The 15,681-nt window shown below is 34.3% G+C and overlaps 2 protein-coding genes across 3 annotated transcripts; both read right to left on the minus strand.

The window, feature by feature from the left end:
- Window positions 1–622: 622 nt before the first annotated feature.
- Window positions 623–3,756, minus strand: LOC128260598 (probable serine/threonine-protein kinase fhkB). Its single transcript, XM_052993738.1, has one exon. It carries the CDS (start codon window positions 3,754–3,756, stop codon window positions 3,199–3,201), a length of 558 nt encoding a protein of 185 aa, XP_052849698.1. The 3' UTR covers window positions 623–3,198.
- Window positions 3,625–15,608, minus strand: LOC128260599 (dynein light chain 1, cytoplasmic). 2 transcript variants are annotated; one of them, XM_052993739.1, is made up of 3 exons: window positions 15,448–15,608; window positions 11,996–12,190; window positions 3,625–3,957 (listed from the first exon to the last, which is right to left on the minus strand). In XM_052993739.1, the coding sequence occupies exons 2-3, from the start codon at window positions 12,101–12,103 to the stop codon at window positions 3,796–3,798; spliced, it is 270 nt and encodes an 89-aa protein (XP_052849699.1). In that variant the 5' UTR covers window positions 12,104–12,190; window positions 15,448–15,608; the 3' UTR covers window positions 3,625–3,795. The 2 variants fall into 2 exon arrangements, with proteins under 2 accessions (XP_052849699.1, XP_052849700.1); XM_052993740.1 differs by lacking the exon at window positions 15,448–15,608 and adding an exon at window positions 15,132–15,386.
- Between the last annotated feature and the right edge of the window lie 73 nt (window positions 15,609–15,681).

Below are 15,681 nucleotides of genomic sequence, written 5' to 3' on the forward strand. Positions count from 1 at the left end.
TCATAAAAAGTGTTCCCTATTAATACCATTTTAAAATACTAAAAAAAATAAGCCGAGTTTCAAACCACCAATGTTACCGTTTTAATAATTATCATTTAATAATTTTGTGCTAAATATTTAAATTTGAAGCATTTGTAATCCCTTTTCTTAAGGGATAATTTTATTAAAAGGTATTTTTGTAATTTATTTCCTTTTATTGAATAACCATCGACAATTCTTAAAAATAGTCAAGAGCTGAGCTAAGAAATGTTATTAGAAGACCAAAATTAAAAATAAGGTAAGAATAGGATTTAAACAATAGTGCATTTCTTAGTTCCACATATATTCACACTTGCCTGATGCAGATTTTCAAGACTTGACGAAATTCGACCAAAAAGTTCAATTCATAATTATTTATCTTGCGTATTATTTTAGACCATAACCAAAGATGACAAACTCAACTTTATTTGAATTTTTGACCGCCAAATAATACGCACCAATGATTTCAAAGAAGTACTTTTATTTCACATTGAAGATTTCATTTGGTTTTCTTTCTTTCTCTTTTCTTACTCGTATTGTTACTTTGAAATTGCCTTCATTAATCCACATTCGCGATTGCAGTTGCATTTGCGAATTCCGCCTGTTTTTAATCGCCGCAACTCACATAATTTACTAATCTCTTACAAAAACTAAAGTAATGTTTGTTTCTTGCACAAAAAACCAGTTAAATAGAAATAGACAAAGTAGAATATTAAACAGGTAAGTCCAAATAAATGGTTTACGAACTAAGTTTTAAACTAGTTTTTGTATTTGTTGGTTTTTCGGTTTTTTTTTTTAAGAAATGGCAGCTACAAATTTGAGTTTCAAAAGTTACTACCAAAAAATGAGAAAATGGATTGATCAATTGCAAAAAAACAACTTGAAAAAAGAAAACAAAATCAATTTTACACTTTCTTCAATCCTCTTCTTTGCTCTTATACCGTTAATTTTTTTTGCGTTTTTCTGGTTTCCATTTTCTTGTTACATCAAAAATTGGTTTCTCACACAAATATTTTGCATTATGACAAAAAAGTATGCTCTTTTTATATGTATACATATATATATATATATATATATATATTTGTATATATAAACACTTATTAGAAGTCCTCGTGTTTTTGTGTTTTTACTTTTTTCCTTTAGAAATTCGCCATTATGATCTTTAAGAAAAAAAATTGGTTTTCATCCTTTTTCTTAATATTTTTTGTTTGTGAGTGTATGTGTGTGTGTGTGTGGGAGGAGTGTGTGTGAGTGAGAGAAGAGGTCGTATCCTTACCGTAAGCATAAATAGTTTTGTGTCTACGCAAAAACGTGCTGAGCAATAATTCTAAAAACGCAATAGTTAAATAGAGAGAGGTGCTGTATGTGTGTGTGAAAAGTATCGGTAAATGTACGTACGTGTCCTTTTGTTTGGGTGTGGATTTGTGTAAGTGCTGCATATGTATTATGTCTTCTGTTAGGAAATTACGTATTAAGCTTCATTTTTTTTCGATTTTTAGTAGGTTTTACTTAAGTTCTTGCTTAATTTACACCAATGTTTACTTTATTTTTTGTATTTCTTGCATGAATATATATATTTTACTTTGTTTCTTATTTACTGTTAGCTTTCATTCCTTTAAATTTTCTGTTTTTTTGCATAACATAAATCCGATTCGAAGAAACACATAGCACACATTTATATAAACGACAAGATGATAATTATATTTTCCTTGGGTTGTTCTTGTTTTTTTTTTTTTTTTTTGCGTTTGCTTTCGGTTTTCTCCGATTTTTCCGCTTTTTCGGTTTTATTACTGCTTGCAGTTTCTACAAAAATGTTTGTTGCATACTTTGCTGCTGTGGATGGACAATACATATACACATACACACATAATATTCTGTTTGCGTGCAATTTGTTGTTATTGTTGTATTTTGTTTTTGTTGTTGGCTAGCAACCCAGAGAAAAAAGCGAGGAAAAGGATTTTATCAGAAAAACAGGAGGTAGATATAGGGTAAATAGGCGAAAATAGCGGGCATTTTTGGGGTGGGAAAATCCATGTCCAAACACACACCGATTTGGCTTTCTCGTAAGCAATGAATAATACATTGCTCATGTACACAGAGAGAAAGGAAGACGGCATTATTTATTTTCAGTTCAAATAAATAATTTCCAAGTTATGAATCCCAAATTAACTCTAAAGTATTATCTCCAATTTTGTATATCAAATCTCTTATTGTTCAAACTTATGGATGACAGTACATCTTTAAAATATTATTTCAAGAATTGACATTTTTGACTTTATAAAAGAATGTAATTACGAGATAAAGGGATTGTTATTTATCGAAAAGTAATATTCGGAAAGTATATTCAGATTACAAAAAATATGTTTCGAAATGATAAAAAAAATTTTTTTTTCTCTGTGTATCTATTAGGTGTGCAAAAAAGTGTCTGTGTGTGTATGGTGTGTATGCAAATTTCACATTATACTATTTTTTTCTTATATTTTCTGCTTGATTTTCGTTTATACGTTGAGAGTTGAGTTCAATACACATAAATAATCCATCCGACAGAAAAATATGTGAGTTTTTCTTACACAATTTTGTTTATCCTTTCTTTAACTTGCTCGTTCGGTTGCAGTGGTGGTTGTTGCCTGTGCTATGTGTGTGTGTGTGTGGGGGGGGGGGTTCTTGTATCTGATAAGCTCCAACGAATTTAAATAAAAAAAAACCTGAAAATAATAAATACAACACTTGGGTTTTTTGGTTCATTTCTAGTTAACATTTGTTTAATTTTGCATTTGCAGGGAATACATGTAAATCATAAGGCCAAACAAAGCGCCAGCACATCATACATTTGTAGCCAAAGAAAAAAAAAAAAAGAAAAAAGAAAAAAAATAATTATTCAGAAGTAATAATCATGGGGCAACACGAATTCAATCCCAATTTACAGAAACATTTAAATCGAGGAAGTTGTGTGGATGAGGAAATGATGATTTCAAAACTAAACAGCGTTGGTTTTCATGCTTTTCCTTCGAGTGTTTATTGCGTGTTTCTCTATTAGCGCTTTTATCCCTTCAGCGTGACACATAATGTAAATAATACCGCCAAGCAAATGGGTATTCCTTGCATTCGATAGACTTGCTATATATATGTATACGGTGCGTGCGTGTGTATCTGTGGTTTTTCTGTGGGAAAGAGCATCGTCTATGGATCTTTAGCTTTTTGGGAGACTGATAATGCTCGTTGTTCTTCCTCCTGATCTTCCTCCAGTTCGGCTCGTCGACAACTGCTACAGCTGGTGGCATCGCTATCCTCCACAATGGTGCCATCATCATCATCATCATCATCATCGTCATCGTCGTCGTCATCGTCTTCGCCCTCACCTTCCTGGCCATTATTCTCCCCATATTCTAAATCCTGATCCTCAGTTAGTTCCATATCCGAATCTTCTGTGTGTTGTTGATGTTGTTGTTGGTCTTCCTCTGGCTGCTGGTGCTTAAGCTCCTCATCCGGTTTATCGGTCATCATTTCCGCATCCTTGAGATGTCCTAGTTGCTCTTGCCGCTGCGGCTGTTCTTGCTCTTGTTGTTGTTGTTGTTGTTGGTGCTGTGTTGTTTGCTGTTGTTGTTGTTGATGTTGTTGTTGTTGTTCTTGGTTATGTGGTTGTTGCTGCTTCTGCTCTAGATCCTCGTCCTCTGATGTCCCGAAATGCGACTGCTGCCCCTGCTGTTGTTGTTGTCGGTGCAGCTGCTGCATCTCCATCAGCCTCCTCACCACCACTTCATCCGACTCGACAATACTTTAACCGCTCTTAAACAATAAAATGGCCACCTGGCCCAAATAGAAATAGATGAAGTGGCGCGTCTCGTGGGTGACATACGATCCAAAGTTGCGGCCCACAATGCAATGCCATGTGGGATTGTACTTTTTGTCGAACTCCTTCTTGATGTAGGCCGCAATGTCCTGTAATTGAAGGGGAAAGAATGATGCATTAGTCATTTGGTATTAAAATCTTTCATTTAAAATCAATAGGCTCTTAAGTAATAGGTGTTGACTTAATTATGCAATATTTTTAATAGATCTTGCTTAATTTCTAGGAAAAGTAAAAACGAAAACTCTTAACAATTTCCCTTTAAAAATTAATACAAAAAACACCATAGGAACCAAATCTATCAAGTTGTTGTTTATTAAATACATATTTTAAAACTATCTGTTTACTGATCACTTCTATAAACATTGTAATTGTAATAATAAGGTTCCTTTCAATTTTAAAACATTTTGAATTAATAAAAGTTTTAACTTGCACTCGCTTTGATGGCAAATCAAAATCCAAAATTGATGGCTTTTTTTGGTGCATTGCTTACAATTCAATTTCGCAGTGTCTATTACACGTTTTCCCCTGCGCAGCTGCCAAATTGTCGGACAAGTTAACGCCAAATTCCATAAAGCTGTCAAAAATGCATTGGCAAGAGAACAACTAAAAACCGAAGAAAAAAATTGAAAACCTCATAAGCAGCAAGCGAGTGAAAATGAAAAACAGGGAAAACAAATGCCTAAGTGGCTGCTAACTGTTTCGAAATTAGCGGCAAACGGCAAACTCAATAAAATGCCAAACGAAACTCATTTCCCCCCCGGGTTTTCCTCCTGGTTTTCCCAAACAAGGGGGCTCTGACACTGGGGCAACCCAAAATGTGACCTCAAAAACAAAAAGCAACCACATTCAAACGGGCGAGTGTCGAGGTAAAAGTTTTTGTGCTAATGAGTTAGTTATGATTGTTGTGGGTGCTCTCGCTTTTCCTCGCATTAAACAATTTGGTTGAAATTAAAGTTCTGTTTTGGAGGCACAGGCTAATTATGTATGTTCACACTAAAGAACCACAACGTGGGGGATTAATAATGAGAAAAGCGAGTTAGGAAATGGCGAAGAAAGGGCGGAAATAAATAGCGCAAAAAGGGGTAAGCAAAAACAAGTGCTAAAGTGGAAAATGAGGGTATAAAATACTAGAAGCACTGCGTTGAAACACATGCAGTTTAGTCTGCCAAATGTCAAAGGTCATTGTCAGTCGCTTTGGCGGCTAAATCCAGGGTTACGCAGACAAACACGCAGCAGCCGACGACACACACACACACACATTTATAAATATTTATATAGTAAAAGTGCAAGTACAATGGAGGTCAGATAAATATAAAACAAAATTTCTCCAAGGAATCCTTTAATTTAGTTTAAGAAGTTCAAATCAAGCTTGCCATACAAAATAGTTAAAATATAGTTTTTTTTTTTTTAATAAGGCAAATCGTAATGATTTATTTTTTAAAGCTTATATTGAAATAAAACTTAATATTTTAGCGTATTTTGATCGATTAATTTACATTTTGGCAATAAAGTTTAAGATAATAAAAACTTTTTGACAGGTTGAAGTACCGCCATATAAAACGTTTGAATTTTCCCTTCAAAAACGAACCCCAACTCAACATGACAAAAACTCCTTTACCCTAGATTTTAGTCAACTTAACACGACCTCATCTGTGTTTTCCAAGCTCTGTTCGCAAAAACGCAAAAGAATGCAAAAAGTTGATGAAAATATAGCTTTAAAAAACTACAGCATGAATGGGAAGAATAAAATTGTTCTGTTCCGAAAGTTGTGGCAATCTGAAAGTTTTGCTTTTGCCATACTTTTGGGCGCCACACTTGGAGTTGATTTCATTTAGTCATGGCGGGTCAAAACGAGGATTGAATTTTTGGTTGAGCCAAGAAGAAGGTAGGGCCACCGTTCTTGCAGGGGGAATGCGTGCAAGCAAAGTCATAAACTTAACCCGGTAACCCCAAAACAAAAACGAACCAATAATGAAACAAACAGGACAAGCGCAGAAAAGCGAGAAAGCCTCAAAACAAAAAACAAAATAAAAAAAAAGGAGAACGAAAAAACAATAAAAAGCTGATTTAGTTGAGTGCCATTATCCAATTCCTTCTTTTAGCTATGCTTCAATCAAAGTTGTCGTCATCATTGTCGTGTTATACAGTCGAACTTCTTTAACTTAATCCTCTATTGCATTCCCTATAAACAACAAACAATATAAGAGGTAATTGTTTTTTTCACAATTTTAATAGAAGTTATAATAAACAAATTGTCCTTTATGTGTAACAATGTTTTATGGAAAAAGGATCTTAGCTGAACGATTTTACATTATAGTTTTTTTTTTTATATTTTTCGATTGTTTTTTTTCTTATAGTCGGACAGTAATGGAAACCTTTAGCGATCATTGCTATTAAGTCATTCCAGGTGTTCTCTATTTTTTTGGAGTTTCTTTTGGGCCCTTCTTTATATTTGTTATTTCTTTGTTTTTTGTTTTTTTTTTTTGTTTTTCAGACTATTGCGTGTACATTTTCGTGTCGTGCCAGACGACAATATAAAGTTGATTGTTTTATATTCAATTTGGTTTGGGGTGAGGGTGAGACCTCTTTTGCAACCGCCCCCATAGCAATGCCATGGAATTTTGTTTTGGCAACGCCAAAGATATTCAAAATGAACATTCTGACACACAAAAGCGGCAACAGTGGGTTAAGGGTGGAGTACAAATCAAGTGAGTTGAATTGGTGTTTTTTTGCACCACTAAATAAGGCTTTGGTGGCCTGTGCATATATACATACATATGTAAATACACAACGTATTGTTTGTAGCCTAATGAAATCGACATTGCAATTTTGGTCATATAATTTGAGAGGTTTAAGGAAGGCAGGAAAAACTGACACATTTTGGCAGGAATGATTGCGCCGCTTGCCTTAAATGTACAAGAATTTCCTTATTTTTGATTTGAATAAAAGGGATTCATACTTATAGAGAATTCCTATATACCATTTAGTTTATTAGTAAACTAAATAGATAATAAATTAAATGTGGCTTTAGTCTCAGCACAAACATTTTCTTCACTTTTAGTTAACTAAATTTTAAGATTACAAAATTTTGAAATATTCTTTCTATTATTTTCAAAATGTCACAAAACCTTCTTCATAAATGGAAAGCATGAAAAACTTGCAAAACAAAACATTTTCAGAGCCTTCAATGAAATCGTGCAAGAAACGCTGCGATAATTCCCTGTCCATTTAGACCACACCTGGAAAATATGCCCAGGCTTTTGAGCCCCAACAAATATGCCTGGACACGTTTGAAGGAATGGAAAAAAGTACAGAAAGAGGAAAAACTCCGCATTCGATGAATGTGTGTCAATAAAAAATGGATGCATGTGCATGTGTTTGTTCTTTACACACACACACAATCTATTTACATACAAATAATCGTCTGCTGCCCGTATATTGATTAAACATTTTTGCCACGCAAAAAATCACAGGCAAAACCCATAAAAAAATGTAATAATACAAAAATGCATAAACTTCCCGCAACGATTGAATGCAAAAATCTTTGTCTCTTCGTTGTAATATTAATTTTTTTTTTTTGTTTATGGGGTTCCGCCCTTTGTGCGACACAACTAGAGCAAAAAAAAATTGACTGAAAGGACATCACTGCGTAAAAACCAAGAGGAAGTTTAACCACCCAACGAAAAACTAATTAAGTTCGTTTCTAAAATCTTTATAAAGCAGATTTCGTTAAGTGCAATACAAAACTCCGGTTTTAACTAGTTCTCCATCAAAGTTGTCATTTGCATCGTAGTATTTATATTGTTTTTAATTTCCCTTTGTCTCATTTTCAGTAAATCTTCCTAAATAAGGTGGTTAGTTATAATAATTTTTGAATGACATCTAAAAATTATTTTTACTTATCATTTCATTAGGGCGGACTTTGATTCATTTAAGCAACGTTTCTATTTCCAAAATCTAAGTAATTTTACTGTTTATATATCATAGGTTTTATAAAAAAAAGGTTTATGTCCATAAATCGGTTCAATTAGCGGATACGACATTATTATCTATTTAATAAGAATATCGTTTGAATTTATATTTGATTGTGACTTTCTTGTAATTTCCAATTTCAAACTAATTAAATTTATTTTTAAAAACTTAAGACCATAAAATAATATAATTGTAAATTCATTTTCTGCCGTCCTGCTTTTTTTCCTCTTCCATTTAATTTTTTTTTTTGGCCCTCTTGTTGGCTTATTTAGGGCTTTGCCTTTAAATCGCGGCTCACACACACACATACACACACACACACAGCAACAAAAATACATTGAAATACTGGAGGCAACATAATGCCTATGGATACGATTTAAGCTGCTTGAAAGGTTGCGCGCCCCTAAAAATATATACACAAGGTACAACAAAATCAGCAGCAGCAGCACCAGGGGGCCAATGCTTAACCCTTGTGTTCCCCAAGGAGGTGGCATAAGCCCCCGAGCCCCCTTTCGTTTTTTTTTTTTAGTAGTATCTAATGGATACCAAAAACTGTTTTTTATCCCCACCCCAACCCACACCTTTTGTGTGTCGCTATGATTGAAATTTTGAACTTATAATCAGATATGAAAAATATTTGGGAAATCGAAAGAGGATTTTTTTCGCCGCACTAAGCAAGCAGTTCAAATATTGATTCAAAACAATATTGGCAAAACAACTGCCACTCAGCATCATCTAAAGGTTAAATGTCGCTACCATAATATTATTCTATTTTTATTTTTTTATAATTTTCCCTCAGTCGCTGGCAATTTTAAAATTTTCATCTAAGCAATTAAATTTGTGTGTTCACCTCGCAGCAGCAACAACAAAAACAAAAATCCATATTTAATTACCTACAAAATCGTACAGACACAGTGAAAAATAAATGGCTAACTTATTATTATGCAATAAGCATTGGGAAGAAGAAGAGGAAGGGTAAGGGGAAGATAGAACGGAAGAGAAAAGACAAAAAGGCAATCAATCGTGTGGCATATATTTTATTTATAGCAACAAGAGGTAGGCTCGAAATGAGGAGTGGTTCAGGTGTTTTTGCATTAGGAGTGGACGTTATTATACCAACCCCCTCTCCCTATATTCCATCCCCCCCTCACCGAAATGACAACATTCGAGAGAAGTGTGCGAGTTAAGGTCCTGACGAATATAGTGAAAATCAATTAATTTGTACTCCAAAACGACTTAAAAAAAATTTTTTTAACAAAATTGAATTTTTATGGTATTGTCTTCTGATATTTACTTTGTTTAAAGTAATAAAAAGAAAGAAATAATATTAATTACTTAAGCTTGATAAAACATTTTTTTATCACGAGCGTTTTTAAAAAATTTTTTTTATAGTTTCACTGCTTCTTCAATAAACTTCATATTTGAGCGTTAGCTTTAGATAATTTGATTTTTTCAAAGACTTTTAAAAACCGTAACTTTTTTTTCTAATTATGAATATTGACACAATGTCATATATTGCTGTTTTTAAACATGTTAAATTCCGGATTTATTCACATAGAACCATGAAATAATGTTTTTAAAAATATATGGCGAAATTTGGGTGATTTGTCTATTTTGTTAACCGATGTGCACTGTGTACGCACATTTTGCTTTTACTGCTCAATTAGCAGAACCTCTCTCTCTCTGGATTTTTCCTCCCCCTGGCCTTTTATCCACTTCCGCTGATTTCAAGTTTACTTTGCTTTGCTTTGGTTTCAAGGACACGCGTTCTTCTTCCCACCATCTCCTTTTCCATTTTCCCGGTATCTCAGTGTGTTGTCTCCTGCCATTGGCATTGACAAAGGGGCGCTAGTTGATGGCAATCCCCCGCAGCTTTCCGCCTGCTTTTCCTCTGGGTTTTCCTCCGGCTTTTCCCTCCCTCCATATTTTTCACTGACCTCAGTCAGGGTCCGCACTGTGACCAGCAATCACGTTTCATTGACACGGCAAACAATTTCTATAGCCTTTTCAAAATTCTACACTATCCATCTTCGCAATTATTTGAAAATTTCGATATGTTCCCAAGGTTTTAAAAGAATTTACACATACTAGAATAAAGAGAATACACATTATAATTAGGTATATTTAAAACAAAAAAATACAAAAAAAAAACGGATCAGCTCATATTGTAATTTTTTTGTACCTATGTATATATATTTAAAAGAGAAAATTACCTTTACTTCGATAATAATTATTTAGTTTTTGTTGTACTCGGAGAGTTCTTAAAATTAAAATTTTTCTCTGTGTACGTAAGTAGTGTATGTGCTTGGCAGTTTTCCTTCAAACGCAGTACCAACCAATGCCCCCCATACATCTATTGATTATTCAATTTCTTCGACTTTGTTGACATTGTTGGCTGATTTTGTTTTTGTTATTGTTATTGTTATTGTTGTTCTTTGCATTCGCAGTTCACTAAATCAAGAACTTGCTTTAGTTGTTTTTTCGCCCCAACGTTGGACATTGTTAATGATGGTCAGTCCTCCGCCGATTTTCCGAATTCCACACCACCACCTCTTTATACTCTGGGAAAATCTCTTTAAGTCAGGGCTATTTTTCTGCCGAAGGTCACTCACGGAACATGGTTGCTCTTAATCTCAACAAAAAGATAACTATGCTCTTACTTTCATTATATTAAAGAGCATTCTTATGCTTGCCACTACATCACAAACTATGCGAAATTTAATTTAGTAATAGATAACTGGTAATGATTATTTTTTATGTAAAATTTATCTATTAGGTACCCCACAGAAAAAATTACATATTATATTATTTGCAGTCGAAAGATTTCTTTAGCCTCTTTAAATCCACTAAATCCTCAAAAAAAAATATCTTTTGACGTACATTTTTTCATAAAAGCTAAAAATTAAGTCTTAATTTTCTTATCGAGTTATTAGATATAAAAGTTTTCTCATAACTTTTTTGAATCATTCCTTTAAAAAATTTTTTTTTTTCAAATTGTAAATATGCGGTATCCAACTGTTAATGGAAAAGGCTTGGCCTTTGCCATAAAATGCAGCTGGGATGATGATAAGGGCAAAGGTTAAAAGTGATAAAATTACAAAAATTCCCGGAAAATGCAGGCAAATATTGCACATTGTTTGTCAAAGGAGTTTTCCACCCGTTGAGAGAGCAAAAAGGAAAGGAAATCTGCGACGCAGTTGCTGTAAACGTAGGATGTGCGGGTGGAAATGGAAGTGGAAATGAAAATGTGGGAAGGCGGCGGTGGGCGGAATTGAACGTAAGTGGGTGGAAAACCCAAAGGCTGCAACGAAAAATTGTGAAATTGCCAAACGCAGTTGAAACCACAAGTTTATAGTTTGGTTTTATGTTTCAAAGCCCAAGATGCAACAATGTCCGAAAGGCATGTAAATCCAATTTAATTACGATTTTGGGGCAATATAATAGTCCTGGTGCTGTTAGTCTCTAATTTCTAATTACCTTATTTGGTAAATAATAAACCAAAGCCTTTAATTAATTTTGGTTTAGGTCAGTATTTATCAAATTTATTTTACAAGTAATAATACGTTTGTAATTTAGCAAGCGCTTGTTAGTTTGTTGATATTGAAGCAAATTGAAATCGTACAAACTAAACTTGTAGTTTTCTGTTGGTTAATTGATGGCCAACAAACTTAAGTTATAAATACAACTGGGCAGCCAGTTTTCCACCCACAAAAAAAAACACCTGTTGTGCCTGGCCCACCTCTTTTTCAAACCCTTTGTTCATCCCTTAATCAGTGGATTTGATTACATGTGAGTCCTTTTTATTTTTATCGATTGAATGTCTACCAATGGCACTTATTTAAATGGCTATATATATAATCATAGCAATTATTATTTTAATTATTTAATATTATGTTTTTATCATTAAATTTTCTTTACTTGAATGACAGCATTTAGCATTGAAACGATTAATTAATTAATGACGGATTTCTATGATTAACATCATACTTTATGGATCAAAGAATTTATTTTAAAGAACTTTAAAATGAGATGATATTATTATAAGAAATTACCTATCTTTTCTATATTATTTTAAATTCTAATTTTATAGCATGGTGTTTATAGAAACCGCATTAAACCATATTATATACAAGTATGTTATGGTTCTAAGCTCACCTTCTCAATGTTGTACTTCTCGAGGGCCTGTGTCGCACAGTCAACGGCATCCTGCTGCATCTCCTCGCTCATGTCGGCATTTTTAATCACGGCCTTGCGATCAGACATTTTGGCTAATGTTTTTCTCTGTGATTCACCTGGACTCAAATCGAAATCCTTGAATTTTTTGAGTGCTTTTGCTTGTTGGCCTTATAACTGAAAAGATATGGGAGAGAAGGAAAGGATGAGCAACGCCACTGGTGAGAGCGAGCGCATCGTGAAACGTTATTAGCAATTTCATTAATTAAAGAGCGGGATTTAACCAAGTTAGCTCTAACACATCATATTACACACACACAACAAAAAAAAAAGAAGCTCGATTCATTTGTAGTATTTAGATTGTGCTGTAGAAATCTGCAGGACTCAAATCCAACAACGAATTTATCTATATCTTAATTTAAATAAATATAATTTTAATATCAAATACAAAAGTTCCAAAACATTAATATAAAATGCTGGTACTATTTGGGTTACCTAAAAAATGAATCCATAATTTATCATATAATTTAATTTGATGAGAACTATATTATTCAAAATATATACAAATCAAAATTATAGATTTCTATAACTATAATCTTTAAAAAAAATATTATGCTTAAAAGTATATTTCAAGAAATATTGGTTAGATTGGTTTTTAACAATAACGGGGTTTCGCTCCGTGTACTATATATTAACGCAGGCGCATTGCATACTTTTTCGGGACAGTTTGCTCACACAGCAGAATGTCCTGGCAATTTAATTATAGAAACACAAGCAATGCAAGCGGCAATATTACAAATCAAATATCAGGATCCACAGGATGACATGTTAACATACACACAAAGAGAAACACGCATACCAATGCCAATTAGCAGGCAATACATATACATATGTATGCTTTTAAGTTTGGGAGAACGAGCGAGATAGCAACAATGCAACATGGCCTTGAGCGATGCTCTTTTTTCTCACTCTCACTCCCACACACGCATATAGGGCCATGACAGGGAGGCTGCAATAACAACTTATTCAAATTCAAGGCTCACACACATGCACACATACATTAACCTCATATCGCAATTACTATTTTTTGTAGCATACTTTTGCGAGCACCGCTTATTAGTTGCGAAAATTCACAGGGAAAGCAATGTCGTGTTGTACAATAATTTTGTAATCCTTGTTAACAATTTGTAAATATTTGTAAATAATTGTATATAGTCTAGGTTCATATCCCATATGTACCATATATACCCCATCCTCTAAACGACCGGTTATGTTCAGATGGCCCTGAACGATTCCGGCGACAATAATAATAAAAAAAAAAAAAAAAAAAAGGAAAGCAATGCAGACAGCACACAATCCCAAAAGCGCTGTGCAATGTGTAATTGCAACCTCAAAATAAGCGCTTGGAAATTAAGGGGCATAAGGTTGGTGGTACTGCAAAGCAACCGCAACCAAATTTAGTCGCTAGGATACGAATAGGGTATCCTTAGGTATCCTTTGTAATCCCATTTCGCACCCAATAGTCCCCTCATTTACGAAACACCGAAGTTAAAGCAACCAGTAAAATTAGACATAAGCTAATAAAAAAATCGGCCAAATATGGTTTTGTTGGAGAACAAATATTGAAGTACAGTCAAGATACCATAAAAACAATTTGAAGTAGTTAATACAAAAATTTTATCCAAACCTTGGTTTAACTTGAATACTTTAAAATGAGTTACAATTCAAAAAAAAATGTATTTTGAAATAAGACTTTCAACATGCATATAATTTATCTGATAATACATATATATTTTGAAGTTTTTCTTATAACGAAATTTTCGATCAATTATTGTTAAATTATTTAAAAAAAACACACAAATTAAGAAGGGTCCTTGAAAATAACCAAATCACAATAAAACTTTCTTACTTTCAAATTTAATTTTAATGGTATCACCTTTTTAAACTGCTTTGATGTATATATTCAGCTGTTAAGCTAACAATAGATGGAAACGATTTCATTCATACAGCAAAACAGATTAAACTTTTGAAACTTCGATTTATTTAAAAACCCCTCTTTTATCTTTTTTCTCAAAAGCATTCTTACATTCCAAAATTTTCCAATACAACTTCGACTACATAGTATGGTATCGATCTTCCTTAGACTTCAGCGCTCTATTTCCAGAATAAGACTCGAAGCCGATTTCCGTAGGTCTCAATATTTATTCGACGTGTTTCTTTAAGCAATTTGTTTCCTAATGAAATTTGATCGATTGAGCAGGTTTGTTCGTGTTTTTGACGTTTGACAGTAAAGTGCAGGGCAAATCATAACGGTTTGTCTGTGGGCGGGAAAGATAGAGTAGGAGCGGAAGCGTGGGAGTGAAAGGGAGACAACCGAGAGTTGACAGGTGGCCAAATGGCAATGGAGTGAGTGAGATGGCATGTGTGTATGTGTATGCTACAGCTTCCTCTTCTTCATGCTCTTTTGATGAAGTCAATTAGAAAACTGCATTGACAGTTAAACAGAAAGAAAGCTGAAGAGCGGTAGAAAGAGAGGAAAGACAGGAAGCGGAAGAGAAAAGTTGTACATTTATGAGCAAGAAGCGCAAAGTTCTGTTTTTTTTTTTGGGTTCCACTTTTACCATGAAATTAAATTATAAGCGACAGGATGACAGCAAAGAGAGGAAATGCGAGGGAGGCAAAGGGAGTGGGAAAGAGAGAGGACATGCACCTGCAAGTATGCAACGGTTTTAACACACACGCATACGCAAGGTAATTGAATTTCACGTTCGTTTGCAACCCGAAACCCGCGAATTTCCAATGCACAAATCACTTCTAATTAGGGAACTTTTCTTCTTTTCACAGATGATCGATTGAAACTTTGCGCAAATCGAAGCGGAAACCGCAAACCAAAATTATCTGCGTTTCTATGCATAATTAAAATGACGTCAACCCGAAAACTTGATTTCGCCGCAGCTCCAAAAAAAAAATAGACACCTCCAAAAAAACCCTGTATTCCCACATATACAAAACACCATGGGAATTTTTCACATTATTAAAATTGCACAACGTAGCATTTTTGCATTCAAGCACATTCTCACGGGCTTATTCTACCGTTTTACTATTTTCTATTACTTACCTTTTGTTTTTAGTTAATTGCGCGCGTTTATTTTTCACTTGGAGTTCAACAGCTGTCACCGAAATTAGGGCTAATGGAATTTAAAACTAGGAGCGTACAAAATATATGCTAAAGGCAGAAAAAGCCTTATTGTTTTTTTCCTTCTTGTTAGCAATTCTGCACGCAATACAAATTTGGCACGCCGCGGCTTTTTGCACTTTTTTTATACAAAACAGAGAACGTGAAAAAAAAGCATTTGAGGGAAAGCGTGTTCGTCAGGATTTCAAAGACCGATGAAAAAAAAAACCCCTAGTTATATGTGCGTGGGTGTTTTTACCGCTAAGCGAAGTCGCCTGGATTATATTGTGTTGGAATTGGAAACTGTTGAGAGTTGAGTGTGGCAGCCCGTTCGACTGGAACTTGGAACCACTGAGTTTGCCTGCTTGCGAGAAACTGGGTAGGCGAGAGAGACAGCTTCGATTTCGGGCCTCGGTATCGGTTATCGGGCGACCGCGCCGACACACTAGTCGAACGCCGCTGTGATTGGTTGGTTTCGGGCGGCGTTTGGCAG

Source organism: Drosophila gunungcola, assembly GCF_025200985.1.
Source record: "Drosophila gunungcola strain Sukarami chromosome X unlocalized genomic scaffold, Dgunungcola_SK_2 000034F, whole genome shotgun sequence".
Classification (NCBI taxonomy): Eukaryota; Metazoa; Arthropoda; class Insecta; order Diptera; family Drosophilidae; genus Drosophila; species Drosophila gunungcola.

Coding starts and splice junctions, on each gene's coding strand:
- LOC128260598 (XM_052993738.1), bottom strand. CDS start 3,756: ATGGAGATGCAGCAGCTGCACCGACAACAACAACAGCAGGGGCAGCAG.
- LOC128260599 (XM_052993739.1), bottom strand. CDS start 12,103: ATGTCTGATCGCAAGGCCGTGATTAAAAATGCCGACATGAGCGAGGAG. Junction 3,958..11,995: donor AGAAGTACAACATTGAGAAG/GTGAGCTTAGAA, acceptor CTTCAATTACAG/GACATTGCGGCCTACATCAA.